General features: G+C 34.2%; 1 protein-coding gene across 1 annotated transcript in view; it reads left to right on the forward strand.

Annotated features, from left to right (window-relative positions):
- The window catches only part of Cyt-c1 (Cytochrome c1), a 149,104-nt gene that overhangs the window by 61,150 nt on the left and 70,701 nt on the right, over positions 1 to 17,253 (forward strand). Inside the window, exon 3 of the mRNA XM_090407947.1 lies at positions 5,705 to 5,853. Within this exon, the coding sequence (XP_090264073.1) occupies positions 5,705 to 5,853 (149 nt within the window). The remainder of the gene's footprint in view (positions 1 to 5,704; positions 5,854 to 17,253) is intronic.

Consider the following 17,253-nt stretch of genomic DNA (forward strand, 5'->3'; position numbering starts at 1 on the left):
CTTGTATATGATATAAATATATTATTTATAATAAAGGAGATGCGATATACATAATGATCACATCTGTGTTAAACTAGTGTTTGTACCTACCCTTCAGATTTTCTTCTAGTTGAAAGCACAAATTCTTTTCCATCCAAACTCTTCATGTGATTATATGCAACTAGTCATAACAGAAGCAGTCCATCTTGATTGTACGCTGATAACTTTTGAATGTTTGCTCTTGTGCTGTGATTGATGCAGCATATGTTGGCTGAACAAGGAATTGCCAACTTTTGAATTGCAATGCCGCATCAGTCAGTATTTATTAAATTATTGGTATGAATATATCTTCATTGCTGTTGCCAGCATAGTGTTCTTCCACATAATCTTAGTACATCTAGATTTTGTAATAGGATAGGAAATTCAACTGTTGAATTTTTTTGTAAAACCAGTTATACATAATCCTGCCAAATATGTCATGAGACACTGCAGATATAAATTAAATTATTCTTTATTGAGATTAATTAATAACTGCTTCTGCCTGTGTCTGTAGTAATAGTTTTACTGCATCATGGAAGAATTCTAATTTCTGGTAGAAAGCTGGTGGTATTGGGTTTACCAATCCCCCCCCCCCCTCTAGAACATTGTTTCACTAATGAAGATTGCAGACTCAGCTGTGCCTTAATTCTGCATTCCAGGGATTTTTTTATTTTTAAATTTTTTGTCAGGTGTTATGCTGACCGCTATAGTGTGTCAGCATTATTGTAAAAATAGAGGAGTTTATTGGATTACCTTGGGCTATGGATTCTCATCTTTGAATCCCAACAGTAATTAAGAGAATTGATTCCTCACACTAATACTAAAAATATTTGTAAAACATTTAACATATGTAATAAAAAAAAGGGGGGAATATATATATTATCTCCATAATGCTAATTACGGATATAGACCATATTGGAACTGTTCCGGTTTTCATTATCCATCTAGTATCCTTTTTTTGAGGTCTACCGGGCTTTCTATTTCCAAGTGGTTTATATTTTATTATTTGTTTAGGATATTGGGTGTTGTCCATTTGGTTTACATGTTCTATCCAATTTTGTTTATAATTATTTAGTTTTTTTTCTATTGATTTTGTTTTTAGTTTTTTTAAACTATCTTTGTTCCTTTTTTTGGTAAAATAATGTGTATTTTGCAGTTCTTTTCATGAATCTCATTTCACTTGTTTTTATTCTTTATTTTGTTTGTTTATTGCCCATATTTCACTGCCTTATAATAATCTGAGCTAAATTAATATATATCCTTTCATGTTAGGTGCAGGGACAGCCAAGTAACCTGGCTACTTAGAAACTCGATACTGCTTATGATAGTGGTTAATCCTGTTTGCATTTTGTGCTATGGCTGTAAATTGCATGTGTTCTATCATGTGGGTATATACACACATGCATACAAAGCTGGACAAATTATGAAAAATCCTAATTGCCATGAAAAATATACTTGCCTATGACTCCCCACCCCTCCCCCATTTTTTAATGATGTATTTAATAATTCAGTAGGAGTATGAGGGGATTAGTTGTACTGTATAGTTTGGAGAACATTTCCATTGTGTGAGAACCATGACAAGATGCAGAAGTCAGTATATAATATGAATAGGAAGAACAGTAAAAACACTTTTTTTGGAAAATATGATTTGTTACATTAATTTTTGTTACCAGAATGGCCCTTCATGTTATACATATTCTTCTGTGATTTTTTTAAAGTTCAAAAATATTTTGTTTAGAAAGGTATTTGTTATTAAACTTTTTTAAAAAAAAAAAACTATTTTGTCCTACCTTCAGCTTCTTACCAGTTGGTAAAATTTACAATAATCAAGTCTATTTGTCGAGCTCTCTCTCTCTCTGTGTGCTAAATTTGGCACCCAACTCAAACATACTGTTTCACGATATAAAAAATAAATAAAATTCAACTGAGCATAACATGTGGCACAAAACAGCTCATTCAAACTATTCAATCCTTATAAAGTTAATGCCAAACTTTATATCTGTCAGAATTAAAAATATTTATGCTACCTAAAAGAGTTTCTTTTATGTCAAACATATACACTTAAAATTCATCAAAGACATGGAAATAAAATATATAACAGTACTGTTTCTTTGGTCTTGTCTTTCCTGTTCTCTTTATTGAGTACATTAAGAAAATAAACTACAAAATCTCCTGCCTTAAATAATTGCTTCTAAGATAATTTCATTATTATACATTTATTAAACATTCAAACTCAACTGCTGAGTTAGAAAATTACAGTAAGGGCAAACGTTTGTGATAGTGAAATGAAAATTTGTTATTATTATTATTACCCAAGACCCCATGGAATCAAAAACTCATCTAGGAGGTCCTTTTATCATACACACACAGCTCATCATACTGCACTTTAAACACACTCAAATTCTCTGCTGACACCACACTCCCAGACAAAGTATTCCAATCATTCACAACTCTGCATGCAAAAAAAACCTGCTTCTCACTTCCCTACTCACACCCTCTTTATACAGTTTCCAGGGATGACCTCTCGTTCTCTGATCTGCTGTTTTCTGTAGAACCTCTCCAACGTTGATCCTATTACAATCCCTTACTAACTTGTAGGTCTCTATCATATCTCCCCTCTTCCTCCTATCCACAAGACTTTGTAAATTGCACCTTCTCAATCTTTCCTCATATTCGACATTCCAGAGGTCAGAAACTACCTTAGTCAGTCGCCTCTGGACCCTTTCCAACATCTCTTCATCCTTTCGAAAACCAGAAAGATAATGCATGATAGAAATCCCACTAGCTAGCTGAACAGTTCTTAATTGTTATGGAATATGTAAATTTTTTGGTGGATAATTGAGTGTCCAGTTTGCAAAAAATTAGAAAGCACTCAGAAGACTTTCATTTCTTCAACTTTGTTAATATGTGTATTCCTCTGAAAATAAACTTGCCCTATTTGAACAAATTCTAATAGCATAATTCAGCCTGATTTTTTAAGAGAACAATGCAGTTGTCCTTTTTAAACAGTTGCACAGAAAAATCTGAAGTCGTTAGTTTCTTCTGACAACATAAAAAGTCACTTCTGCATTTTCCTTCCAAAAAAAAAACTCCATTAAACACAACTTTTGACATTTTTTTTCACATGTCCTTTCCAACAGACAATATCCTAGTTGTTTTTTTGCTTTGTGCATGATGCATGCATTCTACTTTTCGTTTTAAGTCTGGAGGTAAGTCACTATTATGATTCATCATTAAAACTTTCTTGAAAATCATAACTCATATGCTTTGAGCTGCAGTAGGGAAGATTTTTACTTTCAATTTATAAATACAGGTAGTCCTCGACATACGATGACTCTCACTTACGACGGCCAAATTATTATTAAAAATTCTCTAATTTAACTTTGCCGCCAGCATATACATACATATATCACATTACTTTTGTATAAGCATTGCAGCGTCGCGATTAGTCGACAAGCAAAGCCTATCACCAATACAAAATAGCAACTGCTATGATTCACCCACTTCTAACTTATTACATCCTTTGGCAGTTTAGTTGCTAATCAGCAGTCGAAGTGCTCGTTTCTCTCGTTGCAATTTTTGTATCTCATCGTAACTCTATCATGTCCAGTAAGAGAAGTAATACTACTGATTAAAATTCCAACATAAAAAAGAAGGCGAGGAAAGCTTTAAGTTTAGATGTTAAAATGAAGGTCATTAAAGCATGTGACAAAGGAAAGAAAGTCGGTGAAATAGCACAAGAAGAAAAACTATCGCATTCAACTGTTTCAACAATTATAAAAGATAAATCGAGAATAATGGAGGCAGTTAATATGAAATGTACAATTTTAACGAAAAAAAGAGAAGGGCCAATTCATGAAATGGAGAAGCTTTTAATGATATGGATAGATGATCAAATCCACAAGATTATTCCTCTCAGTTTATTTACGATTCAAACAAAAGCATGCAGCCTATTTGACAATTTAAGGAAATAACAAGAAGATTAATACAGTGAGCATACATTTAACGCTAGTAAAAGTTGGTTTCATCGATTTAATAGCCTATTTAACTTACATAATACGAATAACAGGAGAAGCTGCTAGTTCCAATTTTGAAACTGCCGAAATTTTCAAGAAAAATATGAAAAAAAAAATCTGAAATAAACAGATACCAAAAATGGTGATTTTTGAAATGTGTTTATGTATTTTTTTCTTAAATTTTCCTTTCTTAATTTGGATTTATGTATTTATATGTACAGCATATGTGGTAATAAATAATTTATAAATGTTTATGTAAGTTTATACATTTTTAAATGTTTTAAGTTAAACAGAAACCTAATTTATGAAAATATTATAACAGAAATCAAACAAATCAAGAATTAACAAAAAGTCTTCGACTTACGTCAGAATCGACTTACGACGGAGACATTGGAACATAACTCCATCGTAAGTTGAGGACTGTATGCTGAAATTCAAAAATTTAATATTTCAAACTATAATTGTAAGATCTAAATTTGGAATATTTATTTCAATAATCAGTCTTTGAAATTACCTTTATATATATAAAAGTAGTGCATGTTTTTATCATAGCATACTTATATAAACCAAACTGATAATCATAAATACAAGTTATATAAATTGAAAAAACAAGTAAAGTAGGATACTTGTAATGCATGCAGTATAGTTCTGGAAGGCTTACAGGTACTATAAAATTGAAACAGCCTATGTCATGCACACTCCAGAATGTGTTTAGGATTTATTAGTCATGATTCTGTCACTAAGACTCGTGAACTTAATCTCTACTACGCATTGTTACATTTTCCTCTACACTTCTTCATCGGGACTGCATTCAGGTAAACGTGTTCTCTAGACATCTCTTCCATACCCATGTGCATCAGGTAGACTGGAAAAGCATGTATTAATTCATTTTCCATGGGACCAATTTCCTTCACTCTGTATTCTAGGTTCTGTGTGCCTTGGCTCATGCCAGTCTACAGTGTACATTCATAATTAGTAAAGGCTTGTGGACTGCATCTCTTCAGTAAAAAATTCATGTTTAGTTCATAATAACATGAACACTTGCAGTTGCTTGCTTATATCTCTGAATGTGTAATCAGTTTTCTCAAGCATTGGGTTTTGCCAGTCTTTATTTTAGACCTGTTTGATCATTTGTTGAATTCAGTGTTATCATCTGTGGACTTAGAAAAATAAAAGTTAATTTCTGCACAGCAGTATGTACATATGTTTTCTCTCTGAAATGCTTTTTTCACAACTTCTTTATATTCTACAAAACTTGCATATTACTTAGTTAAAATTAGTTTTCTTGCAGTGAGAGGAAAGCAGGGAAGCCATCCCCATTACTTGATAGTATAGGTGATCACAACATTGTTGAGATCAACAATCATAGCAAGTGATTGTCAATAAAAGAAAATCTAAGAGTTGTCTTGCACATATGTAGAATACTTCTCTCTCCCAGGAAAAATCACCCAACTTCAAGGAGGATTGATTTGAATGAATGATTTTAAATGGTCATAAATTGATTTCAGCATGAGTCCATGTCTGGATTTGTGGGAAGATACATTCTAGTAGGATAGTTAAGTGTTACTTTCCGTTAACTTTAGTCATCCTCCTTTAGATGTAATAATGATAAAGATATGGTTGTATAAACCTTTACAAAACTTTATTTTCTACAGTTATTTTTTCAATAGTTTCTAGCATCAGCTGGTATTTTGACTGCTGGAATTGCAGGACTTGGATATACACTCAATGAAGCAGTAAAAGCAGGAGACTTTGAACTTCATCCTTCAAAATACCCTTGGAGTCACAAGGGCATCTTCAGTTCATTGGATCATGCAAGGTATAAATTGATGTTTTTAAAACATTTTTAATAGGATGTTTCAGTATGATTATTTTTTAAACCTTTTTGTTATATAAATAAAACATGAATATATATATAAAGGTTTTTCATATATACTCGCTATAATTTTCTTCCCTGTACGAAATTGCAGATAAGCCTCATGAAAAACTCATAATACACCATTATCACTGAAATTTGTGTACTAGGATGAGAAACTGCAAAAGTTAGCTCACATAAATGTAAACTATGTCGACTTTCTGATGTGATGTTGCTCACTAGTCCATCGTTAACTATTTTAACAAGATTCATTGAGGGAAGACACATTTGTACAGAAATAGGATTCATTTTGATACTGCTCATGAAGTCTTGTCATGTTTTATATAAGTAATATATTCTTCTTAAGTTCTGGAGATTACTTGATAATAATCATTATTTTATAATCTTAGTGTTGTTTTTTTTTTTTAATTTCCCACTTGAGTTTTTTTATTTTCATTAACTCTGATTCAGGTTACTATAACAAAGTTTTATTATGCATTACTAAGATGTTAATATTCATTTTTTTAAATAATTGTAATACTCATATTTGAGAGGATGTGAAGATGCACAAGGTATGTTTTCCAAGGTGGTAAAATGAGTAGAGTGATTGAGACATTGGATATGAGGAGGTAGCGAGCAAAGGAGTTAATGGTTTTAACAGGAATGACTTGACAGAGGACAAAGAGCATGTCAGAATGGATATCAGGAGGCTGCTTAGACAGATAAAAGAGAATAGTGTGAGAGGAAGGGTAGTAAATGTGTTGCCTGGGTATGACAGTGGCGAGATGAGGCGGAGAGCAAGGATTATGAATGATGTTAGCTGAAATGTGTGAGGAGAAAGGAGTACAGTTAATATGTGGAATGAGTTTGAAGGATGAAGTGAGAGATAGACTGCATTTGAGTGGTTATGGTATGAGTCGACAGGGGTACATAGCGTGATTAAGGTGGATGCTCCAAGAGGATGTGAAAGCATGTGTAGACAGGAAAGGAATGGGATGACCTGGGATCAAGAGGAAACAGTTGGAATTGAAGAGGGTTCTAAAATGAAAAACAGAAAGGAAAATGGCCCCAATTGAGCATGGAGAGATCACATCGAATGAGTGGTATCAGTGGAACTAGCTGTAGATCCAGAAATGAGCTGTTGTGTTTGTATCCAAATGCTAAAAGTGTAAGAAACAAGGCAGATGAAATGGTTGCACTAATTGAGTCTGTTTGCCTGAAAATTATTGGAATAAGTGAGACATGTTTAGATGAGGACGACATCCTGACAGGAATAGAGATGGAGGGGTATGATGTGTTTCGTGAGAATAGAAGGGATAAAAAAGGAGGGGGGGGGAACTGCTATTGATGATAGAGAAAGAGTTATGTCCATACAAAGTAGAGATGCAAGAGGAAAATAGTGCCAGTGGTTTTGAGGCAGTATGGTGTGAGATAGAGGTGAATGGAATGAAATACTTGGTTGGATGTCATTATAGACCAGGCAATGTGGATGGTAGTGATAAGGAAATGTATGATCAAATTAGCCAAGGCAATTTTAATTATGGCAATATAGACTGGAATGATGAGATAGCAATTGGAAGTAAAGAAAATGAGTTTTTGAGGGTTAACAACCTCAGACAGTATGTAACAGAGGGCACATGAGGATTGAGGCTCTTGGATTTGGTTGTCTCATCAGAGGATGTAATTATAAATGAGGTGTCAATTATAAATGAGGTGATTACCTGGGTGGGTTGCCAGCAGTGTAAGGACCTTTGTGAGAAAAGGGTATATGTGGAATTACAAGAATGAGGGGGGGGGGATTATAAAGAGCTCAGGAGACAGCTTGCAGGTGTAGCATGGAATGAGGAGTTAGTTGGAAAAGAGATCAGTGCAGCTTGGGGGATTTTCAAGAACTATCTAGTAGATGCAATGTCTAAATGTATTCCAAGGGTGAGAAGGTTAAATAAGGTAGGTGTGAAATGGATGAATAAAGAGATTAAGCATGCGATACAGAGAAAAAGGGCATTATGGAGGCAGCATAAGAGAAGTGGAAATGGCCAATTCCACGAGGATCACAAAGATCAGGCAAGGCAGGTGACTTGGTTGGTGAGGGTAGCAAACGTGAGGTATGAACAGCAGTTAGCTAATGAAGCCAAAACGAATCCTAAGGGATTCTTTCAATATGTAGCCAGCGAAAGAAAGAATGATTATGGAAGGATGACATTGATCAGAGAAAATGATATAAAGACAGCTGTTGTGGAAAGTGGAGATACTTAATGAGCAGTTCATAAAGGTCTTTCAATCTTGTAAATGTGACCATGGAGAGATTGAGAGCAGTCAATGATGGGGATGACTGACTAAGTGAGCAAGAGGCGTATGGGGAGTTGAGCAAACTAGATGTTAATAAGGCTGTGGGACTGGATAATATATCACCACGTATTCTGAAGGAATGTGCCAGGGAGTTGATGCCGGCCTTGACATATTTTTTTAATACGAGTTTTACACTGGATCAAGTTCCTAAGGAGGGCAAGATTGTACCACTTCATAAAGGAGGTGATAGAACTCAAGCATCAAACTATAGGCCTATCTGTGTGTCAGGTGTTGTGGTTAAGTTGTTGGAGAAGCTTGTGAGAACTAGGATCCAGAATTGGGTTGACAACAATGGTATTATCTTTGATGGGCAGCATGGATTTACTAAAGGGAAGTTATGTTTTAGTAATCTACTTACTTATTACAATAAGGTGACTGCTTCCATGGACAGAGGAGAAAGATACGCAGTAATATACTTAGATTTTGCAAAGACTTTTGATAGATTACCGTATGATAAGTTGATAGTCAAACTAGAGCGGATGGGGTATTAGATTAGTGCATTGGATTGGAGACTGGCTATCCGATAGGTATCAACAAGTTGTGCATGGGGGAGCGATATCAAGGAAAAGGAAAGTCACTAGTGGTGTGCCCCAGGGGTCTGTTTTAGGGCCATTACTGTTTAACTTGTATATTAATGATATTGGTGAAGATTTGGATGGAGATATTCAGTTGTTTGCCGATGATGCAAAGTTTGGCTGAACCATGAAGAGTAGAGATGTTGTGACCTTACATGTAGACTTGAATAAATTGAGTGATTGGGAATGGGGATGTGAGTTCAATGTTACAAAATGTAAGGTTTTAAAATTTGGGAAACAAAGATGGGATGCAGAATTTATGCTTGGTGAGGATATATTGTCGGAGGTGGAGGAAATAAGAGATCTGGGGGTTGATAGTGGATAATGATCTGAAATTTAGGGGGGCACACACAGCCAAAATTGCGAAGACAACACAAAGGCTTCTGGGAATGATACGGAGGACACTGACTTATAGAAGTAGGGAGATTCTTGTTCCATTATATAAGGCTTTGATTAGGTCATTGTGCCCAGATTTGGTCACCTGACAATTTGGTTTTCAGAAGGATGAAGAGATGTTGGAGGAAAGGGTCCAGAAGTGACTGACTAAGGTAGTTTCTAACCTCTGGAATGTCGAATATGAGGAAAGATTGAGAAGATGCAATTGGCAGAGTCTGGGGGATAGGAGGAAGAGCAGAGATATGATAGAGACCTAGAAGTTAGTAAGGGGTTGTTATAGGATCAATGTTGGAGAGGTTCTACAGAAAATAGTGGGAGATCAGGGGAGAACCAGAGGTCATTCCTGGAAACTGTATAAAGAGCGTGTGGGTAGGGGAGTGAGAAGCAGGTTTTTTTTCATGCCGAGTTGTGAATGATTGGAATGCCTTGCCTGAGAGTGTGGTGTTCTGCAGAGAATTTGAGTGTATTTAAAGCACATATGATGAACTGTGTGTATGATTAAAGGACCTCCCAGATGAGTCTTTGACTCCATGTGGTCTTGGGTAATAATAACATTTCTGTCATGCAATTATCTTTCCATTGAGAACATTGCCATGCATACTTAGTACTTTGAAAAGGCAGTATTATATAGCCTGAAAGCTATATAACACTGTGATTACTAATAAAGTAATTGTTTTTGTATCGATATTGTGGCTAATTTTATTCCTTGAGGAAAATGGTAAGAGGAAGGTGTTTCAATGAATTGCAGTAGATGAAATGAAGGAAGAGGATGAGATGTTGCTTCAATAAGCTTGGAGCAGAACTGTGTATGATAACTATATTTTTAAGGATATTACAACATAAACTGTATTAACTAAAATTTAATATTTCCAGTATTTTGGCAGAGTCAAATTGCCAAATTTGACTCTGCCAAAATTGTCAAATTACCACATCAGGGAACAAAATACGACAGAGGCACTAAACTATGTAATGAAGCTGAAGCATGTCACTGTCTAGTGGGACAAATTGGGCATCCTTGGCTGTTGGACTGAAGTATAGAGGATGAGAGCTTCCAAAATTTTGGGCAGCTTCATGCAGCCAAATTTGTTGAGGTTCGAGTTTTTTAAGGCAAAAGCAGATTCAAGGAAATCTTTTGTATTTATATTTGCTGTGATGGAGTAGAGTGGCTTTCTTCCATTGTATCCTATGGTGTCTAAAGCATGGTCAGCAAGTCCTGAGTGGGTGTAGTAGTGGAAACGGATATAATCCTTATCCTGCCTATTTGGCCATAGTAGCATAGTTTACAACTACAAGGGACTTGGTAAATAAACAAACAAACACCTGGCAGGTCTAGGTACTGTGGCTGGTCTTTGGCATATCAGATAAGGATGCTAATTTTTTATATGGTTTGTAAGTGGTGGAAGGTTTTATTTTGGTTGCATGAAACTGTCCCAGATTTTGGAGGCTCTCATCCTTTGTACTTCAGCCCAACATCTAAATTAAACATCCTTCAGCTAAGGATGTTTAATTTATCCCACCAGGAGTACTATATAGGACTTTAGGCATACTCTCAGTTAACATGTTTCAGCCTTGTTACTTAGTGTAGTGCCTGTATGCATATATCTTATTATATTTTGTTCCCTGATGATGTCAGTTTCACTTTGTTAAAATATTGGAAGTATTAATTAAATTTTATTTTAGTTAATATGTTAGTCTGTGTTGTAGTTTCCTTAAAAAATACACTTCTATACACAGTTCCTTACCACTGAGGAACTGTGTATAGATGTTGATTGGGGGGATGCTTATGTTCTTATGTGATTAGAGGAAAGCTGAGAAATCGTAGGTAGTTTGGTAGAGCTGCACCTATGAAAATACCTATAAAAATGACATAACAGTTACTGTGAAAGAGAATTTGAGGTGAGTTTGTTAAGTGGACTACCCTTTTATGGATATAACTGAACCTTTTCAGGACAAATTGGATTAATGAATAGGAAATACTAATCTCCATTCTTTATTCTGAAATTGCATTATACCAGTACAGGGAAAAGGGGAATTGAAAGTGAGCATTGGAGGAATTACTCTAAAAAAAAACAACAGGTGAGATCTTACTAAATAATAAGTATAAGATGCTATATTTGGGGAATAATGATCAAGGAAAGGAAGATGTAGTGATAGCATTCAACACCAAAAATAAAGATAAACTTTTTGATTGTAAGGCAATTTCAAGCAGAGTTATGTGGGCAAACTTTGAAATAGACAATGAAACATGTTTCTACTTATGGTCCCACATAAGGTTCTCCCAAGGAAGAATCAGAGGTGGGGTTTTCAAGTTTGTCCTAGAGCAGGCAGCTGGCATAAAGAAAATGGAAAGAGTAGTACTTGTTGTAGATCTAAACAGCAGAGAAGGAAATGTTTTTGAGAAAATTTGGACAAAAGGGCAAGCTTAATAATAATAATGGTATCTGCTGGATTTCTCCTTCATGCTGGTTCAGAATACAAGAGGTACAGATGATTTGAAATTGAAAGTGACTATCACTTAGTTTAAAGTAGCATAAAACTGAATATTCTTTTCAATGTGATATTTGCGTATAAAAGTTTTAAAAAGAATTAAAGTTGAGCACCTATTACAGGTAAACTGTAAACTAAACCATTCATGATGTATAATTGAAAAGAATGAAAAAGTTCTAAAACAAGAAGTAAACCTTGGAGTCTCAGTGGCAAACTCTGAAGAAAACAATGATTGATTCATGCAAGGATAAAAAAGTAAGAACCCCATTGTGGATGCAAGAAGTTAAGGAAGTAGTTCTGGAAAAAAAGAAAGGCATACAGAAAGTTCCAAGCAAATTAGTCAGCAGATAAGTAATACAGATTGTGTAGAAAGTTTTTTACCTTGGGGATATATTATGTTAAAGATACCAAGCAATTTTATAAGCCAGGTTTTTTAATCCTTTTTCCCAAGTAACAAACAGATAAGTAAGTTAAGTTTGCAGCTGCACGTAGTGCAACACTAGGCTACTCGTTGCAAAGGTGGAGTAAGTTCTGATCACTGTCCTTAGAATTTTCCCCTAATGCAAAGCACATTTCCTTGCAGAAATGAATGATGCTAAGCATTAAGGTAATGGTCACTACCCATACCGGTTTCGACCTTTATTGAGGTCTCGTCAGTGGGAGCCAGACCTAAAAAATGCTAAGGGTGAAGTAATACAGAGCTTATAAATATTTTACCTAAACAAGTTGCCATAAGGCGCTTAGACCTCATTAAATAAAATCTCAGGATGAGAGTAATATGTAGAAAGTTTTTTACCTTGGGGATATATTATGTTAAAGATACCAAGCAATTTTATAAGCTAAGTTTTTTAATCCTTTTTCCCAAGTAAGCAAACAGACAAGTAAGTCAAGTTTGCGGCTGCACGTAGTGCAACTCGTTGCAAAGGTGGAGTAAGATCTGATCACTTTCCTTAGAATTTTCCCCTAATGCAAAGTATGTTTCCTTGCGGAAATGAATGATGCTAAGCATTATACCGGTTTCGACCTTTATTGAAGTCTCGTCAGTGGGAGCCAGACCTAAAAAATGCTAAGGGTAAAGTAATACGGAGCTTATAAATATTTTACCTAAACAAGTTGCCATAAAGTAACCTTATGGCAACTTGTTTAGGTAAAATATATCAAATTTTCAAGAGCAATGCAAATAGAGGTTATCAGGATCAGATTTTTACTTTACAACAAATAGTAGAGAAATCATGGGAATATGACAAGGATGTTTTTAAGTTTTGTAGATCTGGACAAGGTGCTAAAAGAAAAGCTTTTCAAAACTACAATTATATGGAGTAAGTGGAACAAAATTGTAAACTACAATTGTATGCTATAATTATATGGAGTAAGTGGAACATTATACAGAGCAATGCATGGTCTATATTTAAGTTGTAAGGCAACAGAATTGAAGAAAATACAGAACATAAAGAAACTAAAAGAACAAAACAGAACAAAAAGAAAATAAAGAACATTATCTCCACTCTTATTCATCATCTCTATGGATCATATTATGAAAGAAAGTGTCATTAGACCTGATATCAGAATTGGAAATGTCAAACTTAGCTCTTTGCTTTATGCAGATGATGTATTCCTAAACACATTTAGTGCAAGTCTCCAAGATTCTCTAACTAAATTGAATAATAGCTATAACAAATTTGGCATAAAATTCATCAGTAAGATGACCAAATCTATGAAAATGAGCAGGAACATATAAACTTCAGAACTATAAAAGAACTATAGAACAAATAAAATATTTCAGCTATTTAGGCACAGTTTTAAGTTAAGGTGGCAAATAAAATTTGAAAAAAGACAACAGAATAAGCAAAGCTGGTACGGTGGGAAGCCAGCTGAATAAATTTATATGGAATAAGACAGAAATTAGCCAAAATACTAAACTAGTAGCACACAGACAGGAGTGTTCAAACCAGTTTTAAGTTATGAATCTGAGAGCTGGGTTAGAAATAAGGCACTTGATCAAAGATTAGATACCATAGATATGAGAATTGTTAGGAAAACCAGAATAGATGGCATTAGTGGCAGAATCATATTAAAAAATGAAGACATTAGGAACAAATTGCCATTATTTGCATTCAAAAATGTGTAAGCAGGACTAATCTAAGGTGGTATATTCACTTAAATAGAATGAGAGAGGAAAGTTGGAGTAACAAAACAAATGTTTGGTGCCAAGATAGTAGGAAGAAGCCTTAGAGGAAGGTCAGTGCCTAGGTGAATTGATTCATTCAGAAGTGCCTTAAGAATGAAATCTTAGATATGACAATATGGGATGCTGGTAAGTAATAGACTAATTTGGAAGAGTTGATAGGAGATTAGTAATAATCTAAACTTAACCATGTAGTGCTGTCATTAGTTGCCTGAACACTCCTTGAGAGTACATATCTGGAAACATGATAAAAGTGCTCTGCCAAAGGAATTATGACATAACAAACCTTCCATATCAAGCCATTCCTTTGGTTCCTACAGGTCTCTATTGCATGAGTAGACCACAAGTGATCATTTTTAGGTATCACTAACTTTGAAAAAGCATATGAGGGATTAATTGAAAATGTTCAAAAATTTGAAATATAATGTAAGTGGAATATTTTTTTATTGCACAACATATAGAAAGGCTTGATGTTAAAGCCTTTGCAAGACAAGATTGTATACTATGTCCACTTTGTTTATAATTTCATAGACCACATTATTAACTGAAGTGATATTTAATGTGATCAGATGATAATATTCTTAATTCTTCTTGTCTGCTTTCTGCTAGGGAAATTTAGGTCTATCTTAGTTAGAAATGGCATAATTTCTTCAAATTCTAACTTTATATCTAACTTATAGTACATGTAAAACTACTGGAAATGTGTTACAGGTTGATTTTATAAATGTAAGGAGAGACACTGTAGCCTGAGATTGACTGACTAATCACCACTGTGGCCAAAGTAATATATTTAATACACTTCACCATGCCTGAACAAATCTCACACCCATCTCACAAAAATACTGATATGTACAATAGTTTTACATTACATATACTCATTATGAATAGGTTAATTTCTACTCCACCTATAACTATCACTTTCTTGTAAACCACTAGAAAAAATTTATTATTTCATAACCACTGTGTAATTTCAACTCAAACAGGAAAAGTTGCTTACTTGTTTTCCCTCTTCATCAGTAACTTTATATTATGCTCTGGTTCAGCAAATTGCAACAAACCCCTTTCTCTCTGATTTCTTCCTTGGACTAAATTATAAACTTCAGTTAAATCTTTGTTAGAGAGTCATTAAAATCTCATACGGTGGAAGCAGAGTTTTTTTCTTCCAGAAACTGGTTTTTTATACCTCGTACAGACAAATTGGCCTTCAGAACACATGCAATTTACAGGCAAAAAATACTGTTGTTTGTGATGATGGGTGATAGATGCCGTTGACAGTAGTGTCATAGTTGGAGAATTAAGTAGTAGTGGAGACGATGAGATATATTTAGCAAAGTAGAGTAGTGTGCCCTTCCACGATGAGTCCTTGGACTCCCTGGAGGTGTCACATAATAATAATAGAATGCAACTAAACAAAACAAGGGTAAAAAAATACTGATATCAAAAATATCATTAACTATTTCCTTCATGCACTTAGTGAATTTATCTGATTACCTTCAGTTTCTTGACATACATCTGTTAAAATTCTTGATGGACAGAAATGTTATATTTGTTGTAATTCAGTATTGGCCTAACCACTAATTTATGTAAGGGTATCATAAATTTTTCTTGTAAGTGAAGCTCCAGTCTGTACTGATGTCTTAGTATGATTTTGGAATTCTCTATTAACCATTATAGCCAAATTCCTAAATTCATTAACTTCTTTTTAAAACCTATTCATTGAACTTATATCCATCTAATACTTCCCTCTGACCAAAACATAGGTACATTCGGAGGAAATCTTCTCTGTCTACTCTAGTGAACTTTTAAGATCGTCCTAAAAAAAAAAAAAAACTGATTGCATCCACACACTTGATTACTCTATCCAGCTTCATGTCATTAGTAAAGAGAAAAGTGCTTTTAATAAGTTGAACCTAAATCATTAAAGAGTATAACAAACAATAAGGGTCTTAAACACCAAACTGTAAGGTACTTCTTTCCTGGTCACCTTGCTCTTCAAGAAATACCTGAACACTACTTCCTCTCAGTTCTTTTCAACCAATTTTCTACCTATCTTTCTACATAATCATCCATACTTATTTGCACATTTTCATTGGTTGAATTTTATGCCAAACACTATTAGAAGCTTTACTGAAATCCAATAAAATCATGTAGCTGTTACCTGATTTGTTTCTCATGTGATATCTTTATAAAAGTTGGCAGGTTTTAGTCACTTTCCACCCTAACAAAACATGCTGTATCCTCTTTTACAGGAATCACTTAGACCAGTGATTCCTGTAAAAGATATGAATAAAATTCCTAATTGGGAATAAATTCTAACACAGTCGTCTCCAAACTTTTCGCCGTGAGGGCCACATTGGGTACTTCAGCACTGTTTAGTGGGCCGTAGTAATAAAAAACTCTAGAACTAGATATGAGTTTTATTGAAAGCAGATAAAAATTGATTACAGAGTATGTGAGATTAAATTATCGTATATTAATGACAACGAACACAATCAGCAAATTTTTGCTAGTCGTTAGTTTTTCAACCGAATATACACCGACAATTTACATGTAACTTTTTTTAATTTCATATAACTTCGAGTTTTTTGTTCAATGAATACAGATCGGGAAATTTTGTTTTTATTTTGTTTTTTGCTCATTAGTTCATTTTAACCATGTTTTTACCGACTTTTTAAGTGTTATTATTTCGTGCGACATAATTTTTTTTGTTGATAAAAAAAGTTTATTCGGATGTAACTTTTTTATTTCGTTTTGAATTCTTTTAAATTTTTTTTCTTCGTTAGTCCATTTTAACTGACCTTTTACAGTCAGAAAGACCGTAACTTGGATTACGGTTACTTTTTGCTATTCGTGAATATATTTTGAACACAATTTTAATTAATGCATTTGAAATCTATCAACATCCCGTGTTGTTTTTTTTTTGCAGATTCTTATTAAAAAATTAGTCCAATTGGCGGGCCGGATAAAATCATATTGCGGGCCGTAGTTTGGAGGCCCCTGTTCTAACATATAATTAAAATGATGTGAAATAACTACACACACAAATCTTAAAAGGTAGCTTTGAAGCATTTAATACAAAATACTTACTACAAGATAAGTATTGCCCAACATCAGAGTGAATATATAGCAAATTGACACACACACACACACACATTAAGCAAAAGTGAAATGAAAATGAATGTTACACAGAACATTCTTTCTACTGTTCTGAAGTCTGCAATGTGCATTATAAGGAAGAAATGGAACAATTTAAACACAGTGAGTAGAATAGTCATTAGGTATGAATATATAGAAAAGAAATCTATACATTAAAAGTGTGCGTACACACACACACATGTACACATTTGTGATTTGCACATACCAAAGGTTGTC

The sequence above is a fragment of the Typopeltis vanoorti genome, chromosome 18 (assembly GCF_054136105.1).
Source record: "Typopeltis vanoorti isolate ZY-2024b chromosome 18, IOZ_Tvanoo_1.0, whole genome shotgun sequence".
NCBI lineage: Eukaryota > Metazoa > Arthropoda > Arachnida > Uropygi > Thelyphonidae > Typopeltis > Typopeltis vanoorti.